Genomic DNA, 18,804 nt, shown 5'->3' with positions numbered 1-18,804 from the left:
CTGTTCTCGCATTAAAGGATGAAGCTCCCCACAGAATCCAGCAACCACCTGCGGCCCAGCGGACAGCACCGATCACCGCTGCAAGACCTGTTGTGTAAGGGCTTAAATACTCATCACAGCAGAATCTCAAACTTGAGTCGCTCGCTTACAAGCGATGTGTCAGTCATGAGGCAACCGTCCACTGGGCTGTTCTTTCTGGTTCCAAGCACATCCACTCAGTTGGCCCCCAAAACTGCTGAAGGATGAGGAATTGGTAAAGAATGACTTTGCATGCCCAATTCCTCAGTGAAAAGAGGGCAGCCGTGAAGGTGATGCAGTTTTCAGAATGGCTTTGAGTTTGAGCATCAGGCACCTTAATTAGCGATCAGAGCTGTGCTGCCGTTGGGTGAGCACGGGGCACAGAGCGGACCTGGGTGAGGACATCCCGATCATATGGGGCTCTGGGCCTTGCCATGCTTGTGAAGCCATGGCGGTGCTGGCATGTGAAGTGACAAGGGGATGGGTTCGTGCTGTTTCCACAAGACCACAATGCACGGGTGGCACGCCACCTGCAAACACCTCAGCAGGCACAACTCCCAGCCCCGCGAAGCTGAGCCCCCTGCCCTGGGGCTCACATACCACGCTTTCAGCGGGTCGGGGCTATGCCCAGGCCTGATCCAAGACCACCGGGGGGGCTTTTTGCGGCTTTGACTCGGGGAGGGGACGACGCCACCCGCCTCTCCCCTGCCGCCTCAGCGCCCCTCCCGGCCGCCCGGCGCGGGCTGAGGGGCGACGGGCGGGCTCCCTCAGGTCGTGGTGGCCGCGCTCGGCCGCGGGCCCGGCGGGGCGGAGGCGCGGGGCGGGTTGGGGCGCCGCGGGGCCCCCCCTGCCGCCGAGGCGAGGCGGCGGAGGGCGCTGCGCAGCCGGGCGGTGCATTGCGGAGGGCGGGCGGACCCGCGGCCATTCCACACGGCGGCACCGCGCCCCGCGAAGCAGCGGCAGAGGCGGCAGAGGCAGCAGCCGGCGGCGCAGCCCCGCCATGGCCAAGGAGGGAGCGCAGCGAGCGGAGGAGACGGAGCAGATGATCGAGAAGGAGGGCGGCAAGGAAGCCGCCGAGGGCAGCTCCGCCGGCAGCCTGCGGGCAGCGGACACCAAGGAGATGAGAGCCGTGGTGCTGTCCGCCTTCGGGGGGCTCAACAAGCTCCGCGTGTCCAAGAAAGCCATGCCGGAGCCGCAGGAAGGGGAGCTGAAGATCCGCGTGAAAGCCTGGTCCAGTATCATCTCCTCCGGCGTGTCTGTGTGTGTGTGTGTGTGTTTGGGTGGGTGGGTGGGGGGAGGACGGCGCTCAGCACCTGGTCCCCTCCCGACTGCTGCTGCCCCTTGGTTGTTTGGTGCTTTCCCTTGTCTGGTGCTGCCCCATGGTTGTTTGGTGCTGCCCCATGGTTGTTCGATGGTGCCCCTTGGTTGATGCTGCCCCTTGGTTGTTGCTGCCCCTTGTTTTCCTCCCGGGAATCCCGCCTCTATCACCATAGTTTTTCTTCGGAGCTTGTGCAACAGCGGAGCTGGTGTTGAGGACAACTTACTGGGTTTAATTCCTCGCCCAGCCGACGCACGGTTAGCAGGCTGCTGGGATCCTGAACGGAGCTTTCCTAGAAGGCTTTTTTTTTTTTTCCTTCCCCCTAACAATTGGAGCAGGCTGTTCTTCCTAGATAGCTAGTTCGCAGCGCACATGTTCCTTATGAAAACAGGATTTTTATTTTTTTTCCAAGTGGCAGAAGATAACTTTGGGGCCTTATTGCACAACTTGATGTGTAACAGAGGCCAAATTAATTTTACCTAAGACAGAGGTTTCTCGTCCGTTGTTCCCTTCTGTTGCATGAAAACATGATGCTGCCAGAGGACAAAGGCCAAGGTGAACGCTGAGTGGTTTATTTCGAGCAGCGTGCCCTAAAAGTGATGCTGTCACAGGGCAGCGAGTTTGAACCATGGTTTGTAACAACGATGTGCCTCAGGTCTTGGAGCCTTGGGGCACAGTGGAGTGTGTCAGCCTTTTTAGACAGCCCACTACCTGTGTGAGCTCCAGTTCACACCAGTGCCTGTATGAACTCCATGTTCAGCAAAGCAGTAGGCATGCATGTATCACAGATCGCAAGTTAGCTGTGAAGGAACACTTGGCTGTAAAATAGAAATACTCCGCTCTGTTACAACTACAGTTGCTTCCCAGGGTAATATCATCATTAGGGAGCTGTGCGAGTTGCACGCGTGCTGTTTATAGCATCAGTAGATCCGCCCAGCTACTTCACAGTTACTGCCAGCCTGCACAGTACTGTGTACGTTTCTGAAGCTTTCATCCACACCCCAGGAGCCTGTAGGCTGCGTGGTCTGCTCGTCAGTCCTGGCTGGAAATGGCTGTAGGGCTGAAAAGTAGTCGGGTCACAAAACTTTGCTTCCAAACAAGCCAAAATCAATTTGCCAATCTTCTTGACCTAAGTCTGTAAATACAGAAGATTGATCGGGATGATGATGGACTTGTGGTCCAGTCTGGGAGACTGAGTGAGAGAAATGTCTGTCGGCAGTGCAGCGCGGTGTCCACCTGTTAATGCATACAGTGCAGAATGTGTCAGAGATGAGCTCCTCCTAAGTCATTACTGATGCCAAATAATGCTCAGTTGAACAGTTCTTAGTTGAATCAGTTTTGTAGTTGACTCATACAAGTTGACTTGCAGAGAAAATTAACTTTTATTTTAAGAAGAATGTGTGTATGCATGATAAAATACATCAGTAAAACCAGTTAAATTATATGTATACATTTTATAGTACGGTGCTATAAATAGAGGCGATGGGGGATACGTTGCTATTAGCACTAAGCCAGTTGACTAATTCTTTTGAAGGTCTGGTATATCAGTGATCCAATTGAAAATGTCTCGGTTGTGATGAGTCATGTGTTAGCCTCATTCTGTGACTAAGAAATGGAACAGCCATCGATGTCCAAGCTGAGTCACAGCTTCTGCATACTCCCTGAAATAATTTTTGATTGATAATGACAGAGCAGTTGAAATTGCTGTATTTGTTTGTATCGTAATCTGCAGCGTACAAAATGCTAGTATACATATTGTTTAAAAGATGAGACAAATAGCTAGAACAAACCCAAACAGGTATTTCAGATAGGATGTGTGAGTAAGGACTGGTGTCCTGTAATTACCTCCCTTTATTTTTCTTTGCTCTGTTATAATTATTTCTTCCTTCTGCCGCTATGCATGTGCGTCATGAGGAATGAAGCAGAAGTGACTCTTCTGACTTGGTGGTTGTGAGACAGCAGCACTTAAAAAAACTGGTAGCAAATAAAAGAAATCCTAAGTATAGCAGAATAGCAGACAGTGTATGAATTTCATTCTTAAAGGGAGCCTTGTTCATGTAGCTGTTTCTGGATGAAAAGCATGAGATTTTCAGGCAATTTACTTGCTGGTGTAAGAGGAAGGCTACTTCTGAGAATGTAGAACTCAATACTCTTCTTTGCTCTGTTGTATTTCATTGACTTTGGTAATTAATTTCAGTGGAATCTTACAACGAAATAAGAAAGACCAAATGTGACTGCTGTCCAAACCTTGCAGACCATCCTCAAAGCTCTGGTTTGGTATTTTGCGGTGGAAGGTGCTGGGCATCATCTAGTATGTGGAACAGAGCAAAGAGAACCAAGCTGACCATTGCTGGTCTACTGATGAAAGAAGTCCAGGGTACAATATTGTGCCCACAGGACTTTCCACATTTAAAAAATGCAGCGAAGCTAAACCACAAAAATCAAAAAAAATCTTCAAGATCCTGAAAACTATTAAGGCAAAATGTTGCAGACTTAGCAAGTCAGATTCAAAGATAATTCAATTTTGATAAACTCTGCCTCCAGAGATGGACGGATAAGTCAGTCTATGTAGTTCATGCCAGTACCCCAGTTCTGTCACAGAAAGACTCTTGCAGAACCCCTGTGTCAATGTGCTGACACTGGTAATTTATATCCTCCCCTATCTCAATTTACATACAGTTCTTGCTTTAGGATGTAAAACACACAACTGCAGGAAGCTGTGTGCTTTTCCTCCCTGGATCACTTTGATTTTACACTTCCCCCTCTGCATATGCACTTGCTTAAAGTTCAGGAGTCCCACTTTGTTGCACTGCACATCACAGCAGGCTGTGCTGGTTTATACTAATACAAGGAATAAATTGTGTTGTCTAGAACCACCACTCGCCATGAGACTTTTGCTTGTGATGCTCTGTGCAGCCAAACTTCCTTTTCCCATGTCTGCTATAGGTTGAATCTCAGTAAAGGATTTGATAAGGTCGGGTTTCTTGGAGGTAATTGGTAAACTAGTCATTCATTTTTGGGCCCTCCAGGTTATTCAGAGAAAAAAGAAACAATTTGTTGGTCTTATCGCACAACTCAGTTGTGCTTTCAGGTCTACTGTTGTGGATACAACTTGCTGAGATCTGGCTGGTAAAGTAAAACCACCCATCTCTACTTGAAAGTGCAGAGGATATATGTGAGCAACAGGGATGTGAAAGCACATAGACCTATAAGAGATTAAAGGTGAAGTGAATGAAGAAGCTGGTAATTAAATTAATAAAAACATGCAACTTAAACACTATAAAAGGTACATAATACTTTTATTTCCCTCTTTACATCACAGCTGTTTTAGTACTAAATCTTGTAAATTCATTGTAGAGATTAACTTCCTTTTTTGTTTTATTTAATATTGCTGCCTTTCGTCGAGGATAAAGAAATGGAACTAGAGGAGAACTGAATTGCTAGTACCATGTAGTTATATGCAAAACTAAATATTGTCTGAAAAGTTATTTTGTAAGAATTAATGTTTTTAGGAAGAGTATAATAATTTTCCAAAAATAATCAGTAATTCTGCTTTTAAAGCTAAAGATTATGCGTTCAGGTCACTTTTAAACCCTATATCACAATTGCAAATATTTGTTTGGTGACATTTCCTTTTTTCTTTTCCCTCCCCTGGTGACCTACATCTCATGAATGCTGTGTTGTCTACATGTTGTGCTGTGTATCTCTTCTGTCTTTTGGTTTGTTGGCTCTGTTCAGTCTGTGTGTGTCTTGATTAGTATCTGACTAAAGCCCCATCGCATAAATACTTGTTCACATCAGTAACTCTGTGTATCAGAGGAATTGCTGGTATCATATGCATGAGCAGGACGGGCTGAGTGCATAGCTTCATGGACTCGGGGGAGTTGGCATGCAGCAGTTCCAGCTAACAATAAATACAGGGCTGTGTTTTACAAGAATGGATTAATGCTGGAGCATATTTTGGCTAGTTAGAAGTTTTAACTGTGTGTACGGTGTTTGTGCCAGAAATCAGTATATGCACAAAGTGCATAAACATGGTACCTTTTAGTTGCGTGTTTCTATTTTGCTTATTTGTTTTCGGCAGCCTAGAAAACCACAAAATCTTACTAACTAAAAATGGATAGCATGTAAAAGACAAAGCAAAGATGCTTCAAGGCTTTTGTAAAACTCACACTACAAGGGAGAACTGTAAACTTCCTGAGCAGCAACCCTGAGGACTCCCAAAGACCTAGTTAACCATTGTAAAACTGTACAAAAGTGATCCAGGAGGAAGAGTTATAAAACAATAGCCTACCTGAAACTTACTCTTGTCAAGGTTGGATACCTGCCTGAGATGAACATGAGATTCCTGGGGTCACTTCAGAGTTTAGGACAGTTACATCAGGTTGTTTTTGGTCCAGAGCATCTATGTTGTGTGATTATTTTTTTTTTCCTTAAACAGAATTTAATGGAAATCATGATGTTTCCTTGTGCTGAATTGTAAATGGCCCTTGAATTTCTACATGTGACTCCTGACCAGTCAGTAAGCTCTGGGGATATACTTATGACATGTGTGGTTGCCTTGCACGTGTACTTCTGCCCAAGGCCTGTACCACAGTGGTGTAAAGTTGGTCTGTTCCACACGGGAAGAATGTGAACATCTGCTGGGTCGCTTGTATGCTGTGGAGCCCAGGTTTTTAATGTTGCCCTGAGGTTTTCTGGCTTTCGCATCACTTGGGTCAAGTTTTCCCCCTCTGCTTTAATCTGTGGCTGTAGCCTTGATTTTACTTTCTCCTGTGTTTTACAGTGGTTTGAATTTTATCGACTTGATGGTACGACAGGGGAATATTGACAACCCTCCTAAGACACCACTTGTTCCTGGCTTTGAGTGCTCTGGAATCGTAGAAGCTCTTGGAGATAGCGTGAAAGGATTTGAGGTAATATTTCCTCTGCTTTCAGGGAAAGACTAAATAGTCATCACTTCACTGAGAATGTTGCCCCTAATTCTTTCTAAACTGCCAGCAACAGGAGCCTTCACTACCCTGTTGAGATCTGAAAGGGCAATTTTTCTTTTCTGCTTCCCAACCATGAGAATGACCGCTTTGATTAGTTCCTGAAGCCATATGACCGCCTTCAAATCCTTCCGGAAAAGTCATTTGTGCTGTGTGCATATCTGGAGGGCTGTGTAGGAACTGGAAAGCATGACTGATGTGCTTTAAGAAACTAAAAGAAATTGAGTTAACTTGTTTAGTTTCTTTTCTTTGCCACATTCGCTGTCATTGTTGGGAAGTTCCTCAAAGCCCACGCACTGCTGATTCTAGTTCGAACTTTTGATCTTGAATTAACAAGACACCATCTATGATAAGCATTGTTTCTTACAGTTGTGTGCCTTCATTTGGCACAGATAATAATGGGACACTGATTATGGGTGTATGACTTATCCTTTTCCTCAGTGATCAGAATCTATTTAGCCCAACAAAGTAGTGATGACAAATAGTTAATGTATATAATAAAGCTTTCAGAACTGGTTGGCATTATATACTCTTTGGTGTCTCGTATTACATATAAACAGCATTCTCTCCTACCTCCTATTCCATTATTGATATTAAACATCTCTATTCCCTCCAATCTTGCACTTTTCCTACACTAGATACAAAAAATTCTGTACTAGGAAAGAACTGAGTTAATGCATGTCAACCCTATCTTAGCTATTTGCTGAATCAGCCATGTCATCAAGTATAATTGCATTTTCTGAATTCTCATTGTATCTTGATCTTAAGAAGGCAATTACCTAAAATATCTGTATTTAAAAGTAACATTTTTGGTTTTCTAGAAAAGCTTCAAAAATTCTCAGTTGAGTAAAGATAATGGCCAATTTGCTTTCCAGTAGGGTGTCAGTGATGAGCTGCTCTTAGGACATTTCTCCACTTTCCCCCTCCTGCCCTGTCTCTGCCTTGCAACAAACCATAATCTTTCAATGTTTTTGTGATAAACAAGAACTGAGCAAAAACTTTACTATTTGAAAAACACAACTGCTTCAATTATTCAGCTCTAGTATTCTGTGTTTTGTAGTTATAATCCATACAGAAGAATATTCTATGAAAGGAGCATAGGAAGTTTTCTGCTCTACATCAGCTTTCTTAGTTTAAACATTCCTGCTATTTTTAAAGGGCATCATAAGGCTACAGCATATGGTGCTTGTTTGAGTAGTGTTGCACCTGAATGAATATACTGGGTCTCTTTAAAAGTTATGGCTTTGTTCTGACGATAAAACATGTTTGTGCTCTAGTGTACTCCGTGAAGTCTAAACAAATCACGGTATTTTACTTTTCACTTATATTATGCATAGTCAAGGTAGTGTTTGAGTCATCTAGAAGGTCTGACACTCAAAAGAACTGCTCTGCACAGGTATGAGCCCATCAGCAGGGGGATGTTCCAGGAGGAAGATGCAATGATGTTCTCTCAGTTTCTTTATAATTTTTTTTTTTTTACACAGAATAGGAGGATGTCAGGTGCTCGTTGTCATGTTGACATATGCTGTTACCCCTGTTCATAGTGATGGCAGGAATGGCAAAGATTACACCCTATATCTTCTGACCTTCTTTCCTTTTGTAGGTCCCTTCCAGTTCAAATCCTGTTCAAGTTGTGGGCATTTGATAACAATGGCCCCTAATCTGTACTCGGGCTGTCTTACACTTGAGATATTGCCAGCCATTTCTTGTCTTCACTAGCTATAATTGTGTTATTGTAAGACATGATGAATGGCCGTCCATTTTGATAGAGATGTGTAAGAACATGTTTTATATTGAAAGAAAGCCTTTTTTAATTTTATTTTTTAAGGAAATGGAAGAGTAAAAGCCTATTCTTTCTCCCATTAAGAGCAAACACTGATTTTCACTGAGCTCAGATGTAACATGTCTGATCCATAGTTGTGGGGATGGTTCTCAGGAACTAAGGCCTAATCTGACATGATGTCTAGGCTCTGTATAAAGTTTGTAGTAAAATATGATTTTTATTATTATTAAGAAGTCCCTTGGGAATCACCAAGAGGGACCTCTCCCTCTGCATTCTTTCGGTAATCAGTTATGTTTGTTTGGAAGGATATAGGACATGCTAACATATTCACTAATTAATCTTAACAGACTTTAGATTTTATAAACTTTACTAACATCAAAAGGAGCCACAGAGCGGTTACCAGTGATGCATTGCTAATTTGAATGTGTGTTTCAAAAGGAGGCGGCATTCAGTGAAATTGGAATGACAGTTCTGTTTCAGCATCTTCATTCTAAAAGAGACAGACCCTTCAGAGCTGTCAGCAGCACCTTAGCATTTAGCAAACCCACAATATCCCAAAGCCAAAGTGATGACAAGTGCTTGGGAGACCAAAATGTGCCTGTGCTATAAACATTTGCCTGAAGGTACTAATGTTATGCTTTACTCCATTGCTGTCAAATGTAGCTTAAGTAGATCAAGAACAACCTTTAGTATCACCAAAGAATTAGTGGGTATTAGTAGAATGTAAGATAGAAAATATCAGGCAGATAAGCAAGCACATTTTAGAGGGAGAACTTCTATTGGTTGCAGTTAAAATACCAAGTCCTAAAGTTTGTTCCTATTCCTGCCTTAATGCTTATACTGTGGCTCCATTGAAGAGCTCCTCTCATGGTAAAGGTTGCTATTTTTATTTGTGTATTATAGAAATGCAAGACAAAATACATGTAGGAGTCGCTGCGGACAAGGCATTGTCTCAAGTTTGTATGAGTCATGCCTGTGAAGGCTTTACTACGTATTGGCCAAATGCTGCTTGCTGTGGCTCTCCCAAATTGCCCCGCTTGACCAGTTTCTACTTTCATTCAAGTGTTGCTTTCCAACTCTGATTGTACCTCTGAATGCACCTCAGTTACCTTAGTAACCAGACTTATAGTTTTGATGTTTAAGGTGGCAGGCATATTTGAAATTGCAGGATCCAATTCTGCTCTGCCACATGGCTGTAGAAATGGCAGTCATTATGGACATAAAGAGGTAGAATTGGTTATTAAGATGGTAAAACTAGAGAGTGGATATCAATAGTATTATAAGTGAGTGGTTTCTGAACCCTTTCATGTTGTGCTCTGTCTAGCAGAGTACAAGTCCTCCCCTTCTCAATTCACAGAGAGAAAAAGTAGGTATAAATCATTGTGAAGACTGAGAAGGCAAAATGAAAATTTATCTTGAATGTAATTGTTTATACCATGCATCTCACTGTAAGGTTTCTTTTTTTTTTTTTCCTCTTTTTTTTTTCCTCTTTTTTTTTTTCCTCTTTTTTTTTTTTTTCCTGTAAGTAGAATTTTCTGGTTATTAATGGGAATGGTGTTTTGATTATTCACAGCCCCATTTGTTATTTAGGAACTGCTGGCAAAAGATGGCTGGTATTGACGATGCTGATAGGCTGCTCTATCAGAGAAGCAGCGTAGGAAAAAAGATGTGGCCTTAACTTTGATATTTTTGTTATTAAACTAAAGTTATTAAATACAATTAAAAAATGGTAAAAGCCCAAAGTTGAGCAGCTTAACTGCTGTGTTGCCAAAGATGTGGATCACCATTATCTTTACAGTCTGTCGCGGCTTGAACAGGAAAATTGCAGATGTTACAAGTTTCTTTTTACAGTTTAAGTTGCAGACATATCCTCAACATTGTTTTCTTCCTTGTTTGTAGATTGGAGACAGAGTCATGGCTTTTGTAAACTACAGTGCATGGGCTGAAGTAGTATGTACCCCGGCAGAATTTGTCTACAAGATCCCAGATGACATGAGTTTTTCTGAAGCTGCTGCATTTCCCATGAACTTTGTAACTGCCTACATGATGCTCTTTGAAGTTGCTAACCTAAGAGAAGGCATGTCTGTGCTGGTTCACTCTGCAGGAGGTGGGGTGGTAAGTTGGAATTTCTCTTATTTTCCTGTCATCCAGTCACTGAAAAGAGCCAGATGCCGCTTTTGGTTTGGTTTGATACCAGATTTGCCTATATGAGGGGTTGTGATGAGCAGGAACTCCATCAAAACACTGATGCAAATGGTTGGCAGGAGCTTCTGGTGAAATAAAAATGCTCTGACAATTGACTCTACACAAAAATACCTCCAAAAGCCTTTAGAAGTTAGTTAAAGATTGAGAAGTAAGTGTTACCTCAAACCTTGTATCCCTAAGTTTATGCACTTTGTACTTGTTCTTTGTGAAAGAAGGCTGTAATGAAAAGATTAAATAAATCAGCTCCCTGCATAAGGTATTTGTAGGTAACCATAATCCTCTTTGCAGTGCATAGCCCTATTGGAATACCCCTTCAGATGCTGTGTGCATGTGTGATGTTTTCCCTGTGAATGGCACTGTACTTTTTTTCCTTTGTTGCGGAGGGATTGAAAGCAGTGAAAAATATTATCATCCCAAGACTGAGGAAAATACCATACAAATACAGAATTTGAGTCAGTGGTGGCTGCTGCATGCCGTGGTTTAGATCATCAGTAAAGAGGTGTTGCATTGCATGGGCAAAGCAACAGCTGGATCAATTGGGTGGAATACCAGGCCACACAAGGGAACCACAAGTGAGCACTTAGTGTTACCAGTTGCTTGAACTATCTCTTTGGAAAAAAATCTCTCTTTCGGAAAATATATAAGCTTGTACAAAATATTAAGATACCAACAGGGGAGTATGTTTACATTTGAAATTGCACAGTCCTTTTCCATAAGACCGATTTTATGACCTGAGAACATTAGCAGATCTCAGCCTTCTAAATTGGAGCACCTCTTCTGTTTTCCTGTTATGCCGTATGTATGCTAAATTAATATTCTGTTGTCTACTGAAACCTGTAGGCAGCCCCAAACACCTTAGCCTAATTCTGTGTCCTTTGACCTTCTTTCAGGTTCTCATATAAATGAAAGCTGTTATCAAAGGAATAAATTCACCAGTTCCCTGCATGAAATGTTTTTAGCTAACAATAATCCTACTTGCAGTAGTAAATGGTCCTCTTGGAATACTTCTGTAACTGAATGGAATTTATAATCTTATTATGGTTCGGCGAAGTACAACCTACAGCATTATGGCTGACTTTATTGTTCTTTAATATTAAATCTTTTCATGTGGAATTTAGGACTGTTAAAGCAACATGAGGCCACACATTCAGGATATTCTAAGACTCTGCGTTTACTTGAAGGGTTGTCAGCCCAGCTGACGCTACATGGACCTAGGCTGAGCGTATGGAGTTAGCAAAACATCCTGTGCATATGCACGTCTTCAGAGAAAATGAACTCCTTGTCCCTGTGAGGATAAAATGTTCTTGCTACATTTCTTTCTTCCTTTTTCTTCCTTTCTCTCCCTTTTTCTAACATTGCTCACCTTTAATTATTTCCTTCTCCTCTTATTTAAGCACTGTTAACACTATCAACTCACACACAGTCTTCCTCACTAACGTCCAAACCCTCTGCTGGGCTGTTCTGTAAGGTACTGCTGCCTCCCTCTGTATCATGGAAGCCCAACGAGCATCTTTCCACTAGTCCTCTGCTGTGGCTGCCTCCTCTCAGAGCAGCTGAAGGGGGAACAGGTCGTGGCTGGCTCCCAGCAGAACAAGGGAAAACTGTATCTTTTCCCTGTTAAGTAATTAAATAAAACAACATTTTCAGAGGAAAGTCCAGCGATCTGGGGAGAAACTGGGAAATAACTGGTGTAGGTCTGTGTGTGATCTGGGGGGGACTGCAAGTAAGATGGAGCTGGAGCTGACTAGCCTGCAAGACAGGGTGCTGATCCCTGTGGGAGACTCTGGGGAGAGTACCTCGTGCAGTCTGTTCTTTGTAAGGGAAGAGCAGGTGTTACTGGAACTGGAAAGGAAATGCGTTTCCCATTGCTTGATAGGTCTTAGAGGTAAGCTCTCACTCCGGAGATGTGTGATTTTTTCCCTCTTCTGCTAACTAGACAAAGATTTCAGAGGACATGTGTCTGTGTTTCTCCTTAAACCTCTCTAATACTCTGTCCGTTAATCCTTTGAAAAATGTAACAACCTCAGTCGAAGAAATTATTTTCACAAAGTGATTTGCTAATAAAAGAGAAAACTGGCATTTCAGTTTTCAACAGAAAACTTCACTATGTGAAGAGATTTTTTTGTGCTGTTGCTTTAATAGATACAAGGCCCATTAACATTTTCAGCAAGTGGAAAACCTGTCCAGTTTGTTTCTAAATGCCATAGAAATTCCAGAATACTTTAATGAGACAATAGGCTCCCTGTGGGACTAGAAGTTTGTAATTGTTCCTTTCTTGTTATACAAGATCATTATTTTAGCCACTTCATGCAGTTTACGAAAAAGAACTTGTTGCTTCAAAAATATTTGTGAGCTTCTTTGTTCTGGCTCCCCAATCCTCTTTAGGATAATTGTGCAGCAATTAAAAAAAATGAATTGGGGAAAATTCTTAACGACCTTTACTTATGTATTGCCTCAGTTTATTTATGTGGCCATATTTCTGGTTGTAGATGTATTTCTGGATGTACATGTAGTGAGGAAACTATAGCAATTGCCTTCACATCTGTGCCTGGGGTGTGTTTTGTATGGGATGGTATTGTTTAATATCTGACAGGATGCTTTCAATAAGGCAGTTTACCTATTTCCAGATGTTCCAGGAGACATCAGAAGATGATGCAGAGAAAAAAGAAAACACACCAAGATAACTGATACTGAAAAAAACCTGGCACATGCCTCTTTTTTTCAGTTACAGAGACTTGAACCCTGTTCCATATACCAGATCAATACCCTCCCTGCCTCGCGTTCATCTAAAAGGTCAGGGCATCATATGATCTTCTCTGTTCATGGTAGGAAACTTGTATAGTTATAGGGAAGCACCTTGCCTCTGTGAACTAGAAGAAATGTGGACAGTCACAAGCTCTGCCTCTGACAATGCATAATGTAGCCTTCCATTGTAACTCCTCTAAAGAGAAAGACCCCGCTGCAGTGCTTAGAAAGGGGGCTTGAAAGGAGAGATTGTATTTACTTTTGTTTCCTAGGGTCACTTTGTTGACTTTGATTGTTTGCAATGGGGGCTGCTTTGGGGATTTTATTTGTTTTTTCTTTTTTTCCCTCTTGAGGTAGAGGAGGTTAAGAGAGGCTGACTCTCAGCTGCCAGCCAGGACAGTGAAGTAGGCTGGAGAAATTTTAGGGGCCTTCTGGGAAAGTGTGGTATAGGCTCATGTCTGATCAGACGTAAATGAGAAATATTGCAATAATTCTGTTATCATTGCTCTAACTGTTACAGATCAAGATCTAACAAGGACAAGGCTGGTCATATGCTATCTTTCAGGCCTCTGCCTGGTAGGACACTTAACACTTCTGTTTAAGCAGACCATTACATTGATTAGTAGGGCAGTTCGATAATTAACAAGAGATAAAATTGTATAGTGTGTATAGAATTTAAATGCTTAAAGCTAGTGTAAGTGCCCTTCTGAACTGATTGCTAAAATATGGAGAAGGTCAGCTAACAATGAACTTTAAAAACTTCGTGTTATACTCACATAGAAATTAATACTCAAAAATATGAGGAGTTTGTTCTACAGTAAGCTATATGTTCTTGTATATACCCAGTTGAGAAAATAGCTTATCTTAACTGTAAAACTCTGTAATTAAAGTTTGAAATGACCGTCAGACAATAGTAGAATAGCTCCCTTCACAAATACACTCAATTGTCTTTTTTTTGAGTGAAGCCAAGTGGCATCTGAGGAAAATAGACTGAGAAAACTGAGCATTAGCATGCACCCCACTGGGACTGATCTGCTGTATGAAGCAATTAGTTCTCTAAAATGAAGACTGTGTAAGTCAGTGCAAGCCACAGCACAGGCTTGTATGAGATTACTTTAATAATTTTAAGAACAACTATATAAACTTGTGAACTGCACCCTGGATTAATTGAATTAGTATAAATACAGGACTGCTGTATTAAAAATCAAAATGAAGCAAAAAAAAACCCTTATGATCATCACTTCTAGCTATAATAAATACAATCTATAATAAATACAATGTCTATGATATCTACCTGGAAAATGAATTCTTTCAGGGATTTAGATCTGTTAGAGACTGCCATTATGCCCATTTGCTTATTTGTTTGGTTTGTATATACTGCTTGTTCTGTCTATTTAGAACACAAAACTTTGGTAATTTATCAAAATTGTGTAAATACTTCAATTTCATCACTTAACCCCTCAGATGCAAGGCAGAATTATTAGCCAGTTCTTTATCATTTCAGTCTCGCAGATGTTAGAACTAAGCTGCGTTAAAGGCAGAAGAATTGCCTGCTGTCCTGAAGCTCTGATCTGACCCTTCCCTTTCAGGCTCAGCAGCAGAGGAGGTGCAAGTAGAGTAAGTTACAGATAAAAGCTCTCATGTTTGAATTTGAAGAATAAATCTGACTTGGCAACAGATTCAGGTCATCCTGGCAGGATTGGTTACTGCTTGGCAGGAACCCTCATTTTTATTGCTTCTACCCTGCATAAATTGCAAATATTTGAGGATGTGTTCCAAACTGAATCACCAAAGTGGTGATATTTATCTGACAAAGAACTGGCACTCCTTAGTAAATCTGGTCACATGCTATCACAGGAACCCCTTCAAAAGAATTATTAGATTTCTTCTTAAAAAAAAATAGCTCTGCATTTATCCCTTCAAATTGTCTCTGCTCTGTCTTGCTTGTGGATAAGTCTTTCTCAATTTCCAGTCTTGATTTGTTGCCAGCTAATGTATCTGTGTTATCTTCTGTTGTCCCTTTTTTTAAATTAGCTTTTCTCTCATCTTGGGACAGTTCCTTCAGATCTCTTTGGTAGTATGTATATTTGTACGTGGTTAGAAAGGAGGTGCTCAGAATCAAATCTTTCCTTGGCCGGTATTTTTCAGGTTGAAAGCAGGTTTGCTTGTTCATACTCCTTTTCCAAAAGCTCCGATGTCCTTGGTCATCCTACACACGCTGGTTCACGTAGACACATACTTATTTCCTGGGCTTTGAGCTGGTTGGCTGCAAAGCAGCAGTAGGCCAGTATGAAAGCCAGTCTTGCCTTCTAAAATAGGTCTCTCTCAGCATCCCTGATCCTTTTAAACATTGTATGGTCTGATTGAATTTAGGTCTGTCTGCACATAGCAGGTAGGAGTACATTAAGTAGCACTCATGACTTGTGTTTGAGTCAGTTCTTCTCGAATGTGCATAATTGGAATTTACTCCACTCTTCTGATGGTCCTGGCCAGCGTACTGTACAATGGCATTACCACTTCCCGATCTGCTAAAACCTTTACCCAGTACTTCCCAGGACTGCACTTGCTATTTTCATATTAGCAGTTCATAGCCACTCTGCATTTGATGAATACACCCTAAGTGCTTTTCTCCTATTTCATCTCCTTCAGACAAGAAAGAGAATAAATCAGCTCACACAGAGCTCTGTGTAACCAAGGCTAGGCTGCGTTCAGTATCCAAGCTATCTCGTTTAAAGCCAGACAGGGCACCTCTACATTGTGCTGCCCTGTGCCATGTGAATGCCTCTAAAGCATGGATGTGCTCCCTCAGCAGCCCAGGAAAGTCCCAGTGCCATGCCTGAGTTTATTTCCAGACACTGCCTCAGAGCATAATCTGTTAATCAAACACAAAAGCTTGGTGAGTCATACGCAAAAAGCAATTTCCCTGACCAAAGCAGCCTGCAGTCCCTGAAGGCCTTTCTTTTTGCCTCTCACAGCCCAGCACTCCCCAGAGGACATGTCCTTCCCCGAGTCCCCTGCTGAGTCATGTCACAGACAGGCAGTGCTTAACTCTTCCTTGGCCGTTCAGCTTTTAGGATAGAGTTTACGTGCTCTGGGCAAGAATCTTGGCTGCCGTACACTCTCGTAGCTCCCCTTAAGTGCAGCGGGTTTATACCAGATGAAGATCCAGCTGGGAGGCTTGGTTGCACCCCAACTTCACAGTTTTCAAGGGAGAGAGGAAAAAAGATCCCCTGACAATTGTTGCAGGAAATAAGAGAGTCCGAGAGTAAAAAGAGGGCGTTATTTCGCGGTGACTCTTTCCCCTTCCCTCTCCTCCAAAACTTACTGTGGTGCACTGAGTGTAACAGATGCTGCCTTAATGCTTGTTCAGCTTGTCTACTCTGCAATGTTCACCTGAGTGTTTGGTTTCCAATTTCCTCTGCTATAATTGGAAAAATAGCACCTTCAGGAAGTGCAGCTGACTTCTCCAAACACCACAGAAAAGTTTTCCTTGATGCCAGTAGATGTCTTCTCTTGCAGTTTTCTTACTACGCTCGTGTACTTTGTACCACCTTCAAATACGGTTATGTGGCATCAAAGCACTTTGGAAGTGTGGATTCTGCTCACATTCAGTGCCAGACAGGTTTCTTGTGCAAGAATAAGTATGAATTATTTTTGAAAATACTGTAGCACCTCTGGGCTGCAAAAATATGCCCTGGAAACAATCATTTCTTAGTGATGCTATTGGTTCTCACAGATGTCGTTTTGCTGGGTGGTATCTTTTAGATCATTTGTTCTCTTCTGCTATGAGGTTGGGCTCAGTGTTTACAACAGCAAAATATAATGAGCAGAAAAGGTGCTTTCATGAAAGAATACTGAGCTGTGAGTGCTGTCAGTCAGTACGCAACTGGGCCACCAGACCTAGGCCTGGCCTGTGCCTTTAGGCCAGACCCTTTCAGGAAGTCAGTAACTTATGCTCTGTATTTATACTTAAGCCAGTGTTAAGTTAGTATTAATAAGATGATTAGATTAGTAAGTTTTCTTCTGTTCATGCTTTTCATATTGACTTTTCAATGTCCATGACGTTTAGTTTTTACTTTTGAATTGTTTAAGTAAACAGAACACGTTTAATTTTTATTTTTTTTAACTATTTTTCCTTTCTTTTATGTGATTATCTCAGTATGAGAAGTTTCCAATCCTGCAGGTTTAAAGTTGTATTTTAAAGCAAAGAAATGTAAAGAAATTTCAATCTTTCTATTGGAACTAAAACAGATAGCAGTGTATCCATTTATAATAGATTCTATAATAATCGTATGTTTAGATTAGGTTAAACATACTGGCTTTATAAAGAGACAGGATCCCTTGAAAAGGAATCAATCAAACAGACTTTGAAGCTAGAGAGATGCAAGACTCCAGTGTCAAATCCAGTGTTAGGAGACATGCTTCATTTCCTGCTGCAATCCAAGTTATGCAGTTCTTTGAGGACACACTGCGTGGAGTTCTGCATGATAAGCAGCATAAGCGCGCGTGTGTCTGTGTGTGTGTACAGATGGATGTTAAAGCAGATTAATTCAATTTCAAGGAAATATTTTGTAACCATGTCTATCACTTCAGTGAAGCAATCGATCAATTTATTCAAAGACTGCTAAATCCTATTAAAAGTAAAATTAAGTGTTCAAGCGAGTTTTTTTTTTTTTGCCATTTATGAATTTTCCCAGGTTCAGGAAGCATCTAGTTAGTATTTGTATGTGGAAATTTACATTGTGTAAAAAATCAGATGTGTGGAGAGCTTTATTTTTTTTGTTTTAAACAATGCCTATCTATTTAGACACCCCCTTTGAAGGTTTTGGAATTCATATACTATTTCTGATAGCATGGTGCCTGCTTCTCTATCTGGGTGAAAGCTGAAGGGTAATAGAGATGATGTGGTTTTGTCGGGGCAGGGAGGAGACAGAAAACCTTTTCTGTTTCTACCACAAAGCAGTTTTTATGAGGGGAATGGCTTTGGAATCCAAAGGAGAGGACAGTGGTTGTGTGCCCCTGCGGTCAGGGTGAGAGTGTGCAGCGGGACCGGAGTCAGCATGGAGATCTCACCTGCTCCTCCACGGCCCTGGGAAGAGACTGTTCCTCCTTTCAGCTGCAGAACTCCGTTTGCATACTTCATTTGTGAACCATGGGCATTCTGAGCACTGGGACCCCACGTACTTGCAACTAACATGGATAGCCCTTTAAACAAAAGGTACTAATCCAAAAGTAGCTAAATGACTTGAAGGATTAGAAAAGAGACTTAAGAGCGACTTGCATAGCCACGGTGCTGTTTTGGAGCTTAGTCGAATTCCACAGAAATTAGTGAAACGTTTGAGTTCATAGGTTGAGTTCAGTTCTCCGGCTTTGGGGAGGAAGGCATGCTAAGCCCAATATCAGCCTTTATTCCTAGATTTTTGAAATACAAATATTAGGACCACTTTGCACTAAAATTAGTACAAACCAGTGTCAGATCTTCAGAAAGAAGTTCAGTGTTAAGATCTTCAGAAAGCTGTAGAAAAATGTTTCATGGAATTGCCTCAAAATACTTCAGTGATCTTGTTCATCCAATTATAAAAGTATTGGTCATATGAATCAGTTTTAGGCTTTAAATACCCACAGTAAGTATTCTGACCTGGGGTTTTAGATAATCTTGTCTCTGTGGGGGGTGAACTAGCCAGTTTGAGTCAAGAAGAAAATAGGTGGTGTTTTTTTTGTGCATTTCTCCTATTTATCTGACA

General features: G+C 41.8%; 1 protein-coding gene across 1 annotated transcript in view; it reads left to right on the top strand.

Moving 5' to 3' along the window:
- Positions 1-849: 849 nt before the first annotated feature.
- VAT1L (vesicle amine transport 1 like) overlaps positions 850-18,804 on the top strand; it is a 53,968-nt gene continuing 36,013 nt past the window's right edge. The window contains exons 1-3 of the mRNA XM_080552303.1: positions 850-1,248; positions 6,123-6,252; positions 10,010-10,225. Coding sequence (XP_080408429.1) covers positions 1,019-1,248; positions 6,123-6,252; positions 10,010-10,225 — 576 coding nt within the window. The 5' untranslated portion in view covers positions 850-1,018. The remainder of the gene's footprint in view (positions 1,249-6,122; positions 6,253-10,009; positions 10,226-18,804) is intronic.

The sequence above is a fragment of the Anser brachyrhynchus genome (genome assembly GCF_964034855.1).
Source record: "Anser brachyrhynchus genome assembly, chromosome: 12".
In the NCBI taxonomy this organism is placed as follows: Eukaryota; Metazoa; Chordata; class Aves; order Anseriformes; family Anatidae; genus Anser; species Anser brachyrhynchus.
The sequence above is the reverse complement of the archived record's forward strand: the minus strand, read 5'-3'. Positions and strand labels throughout refer to the sequence as shown.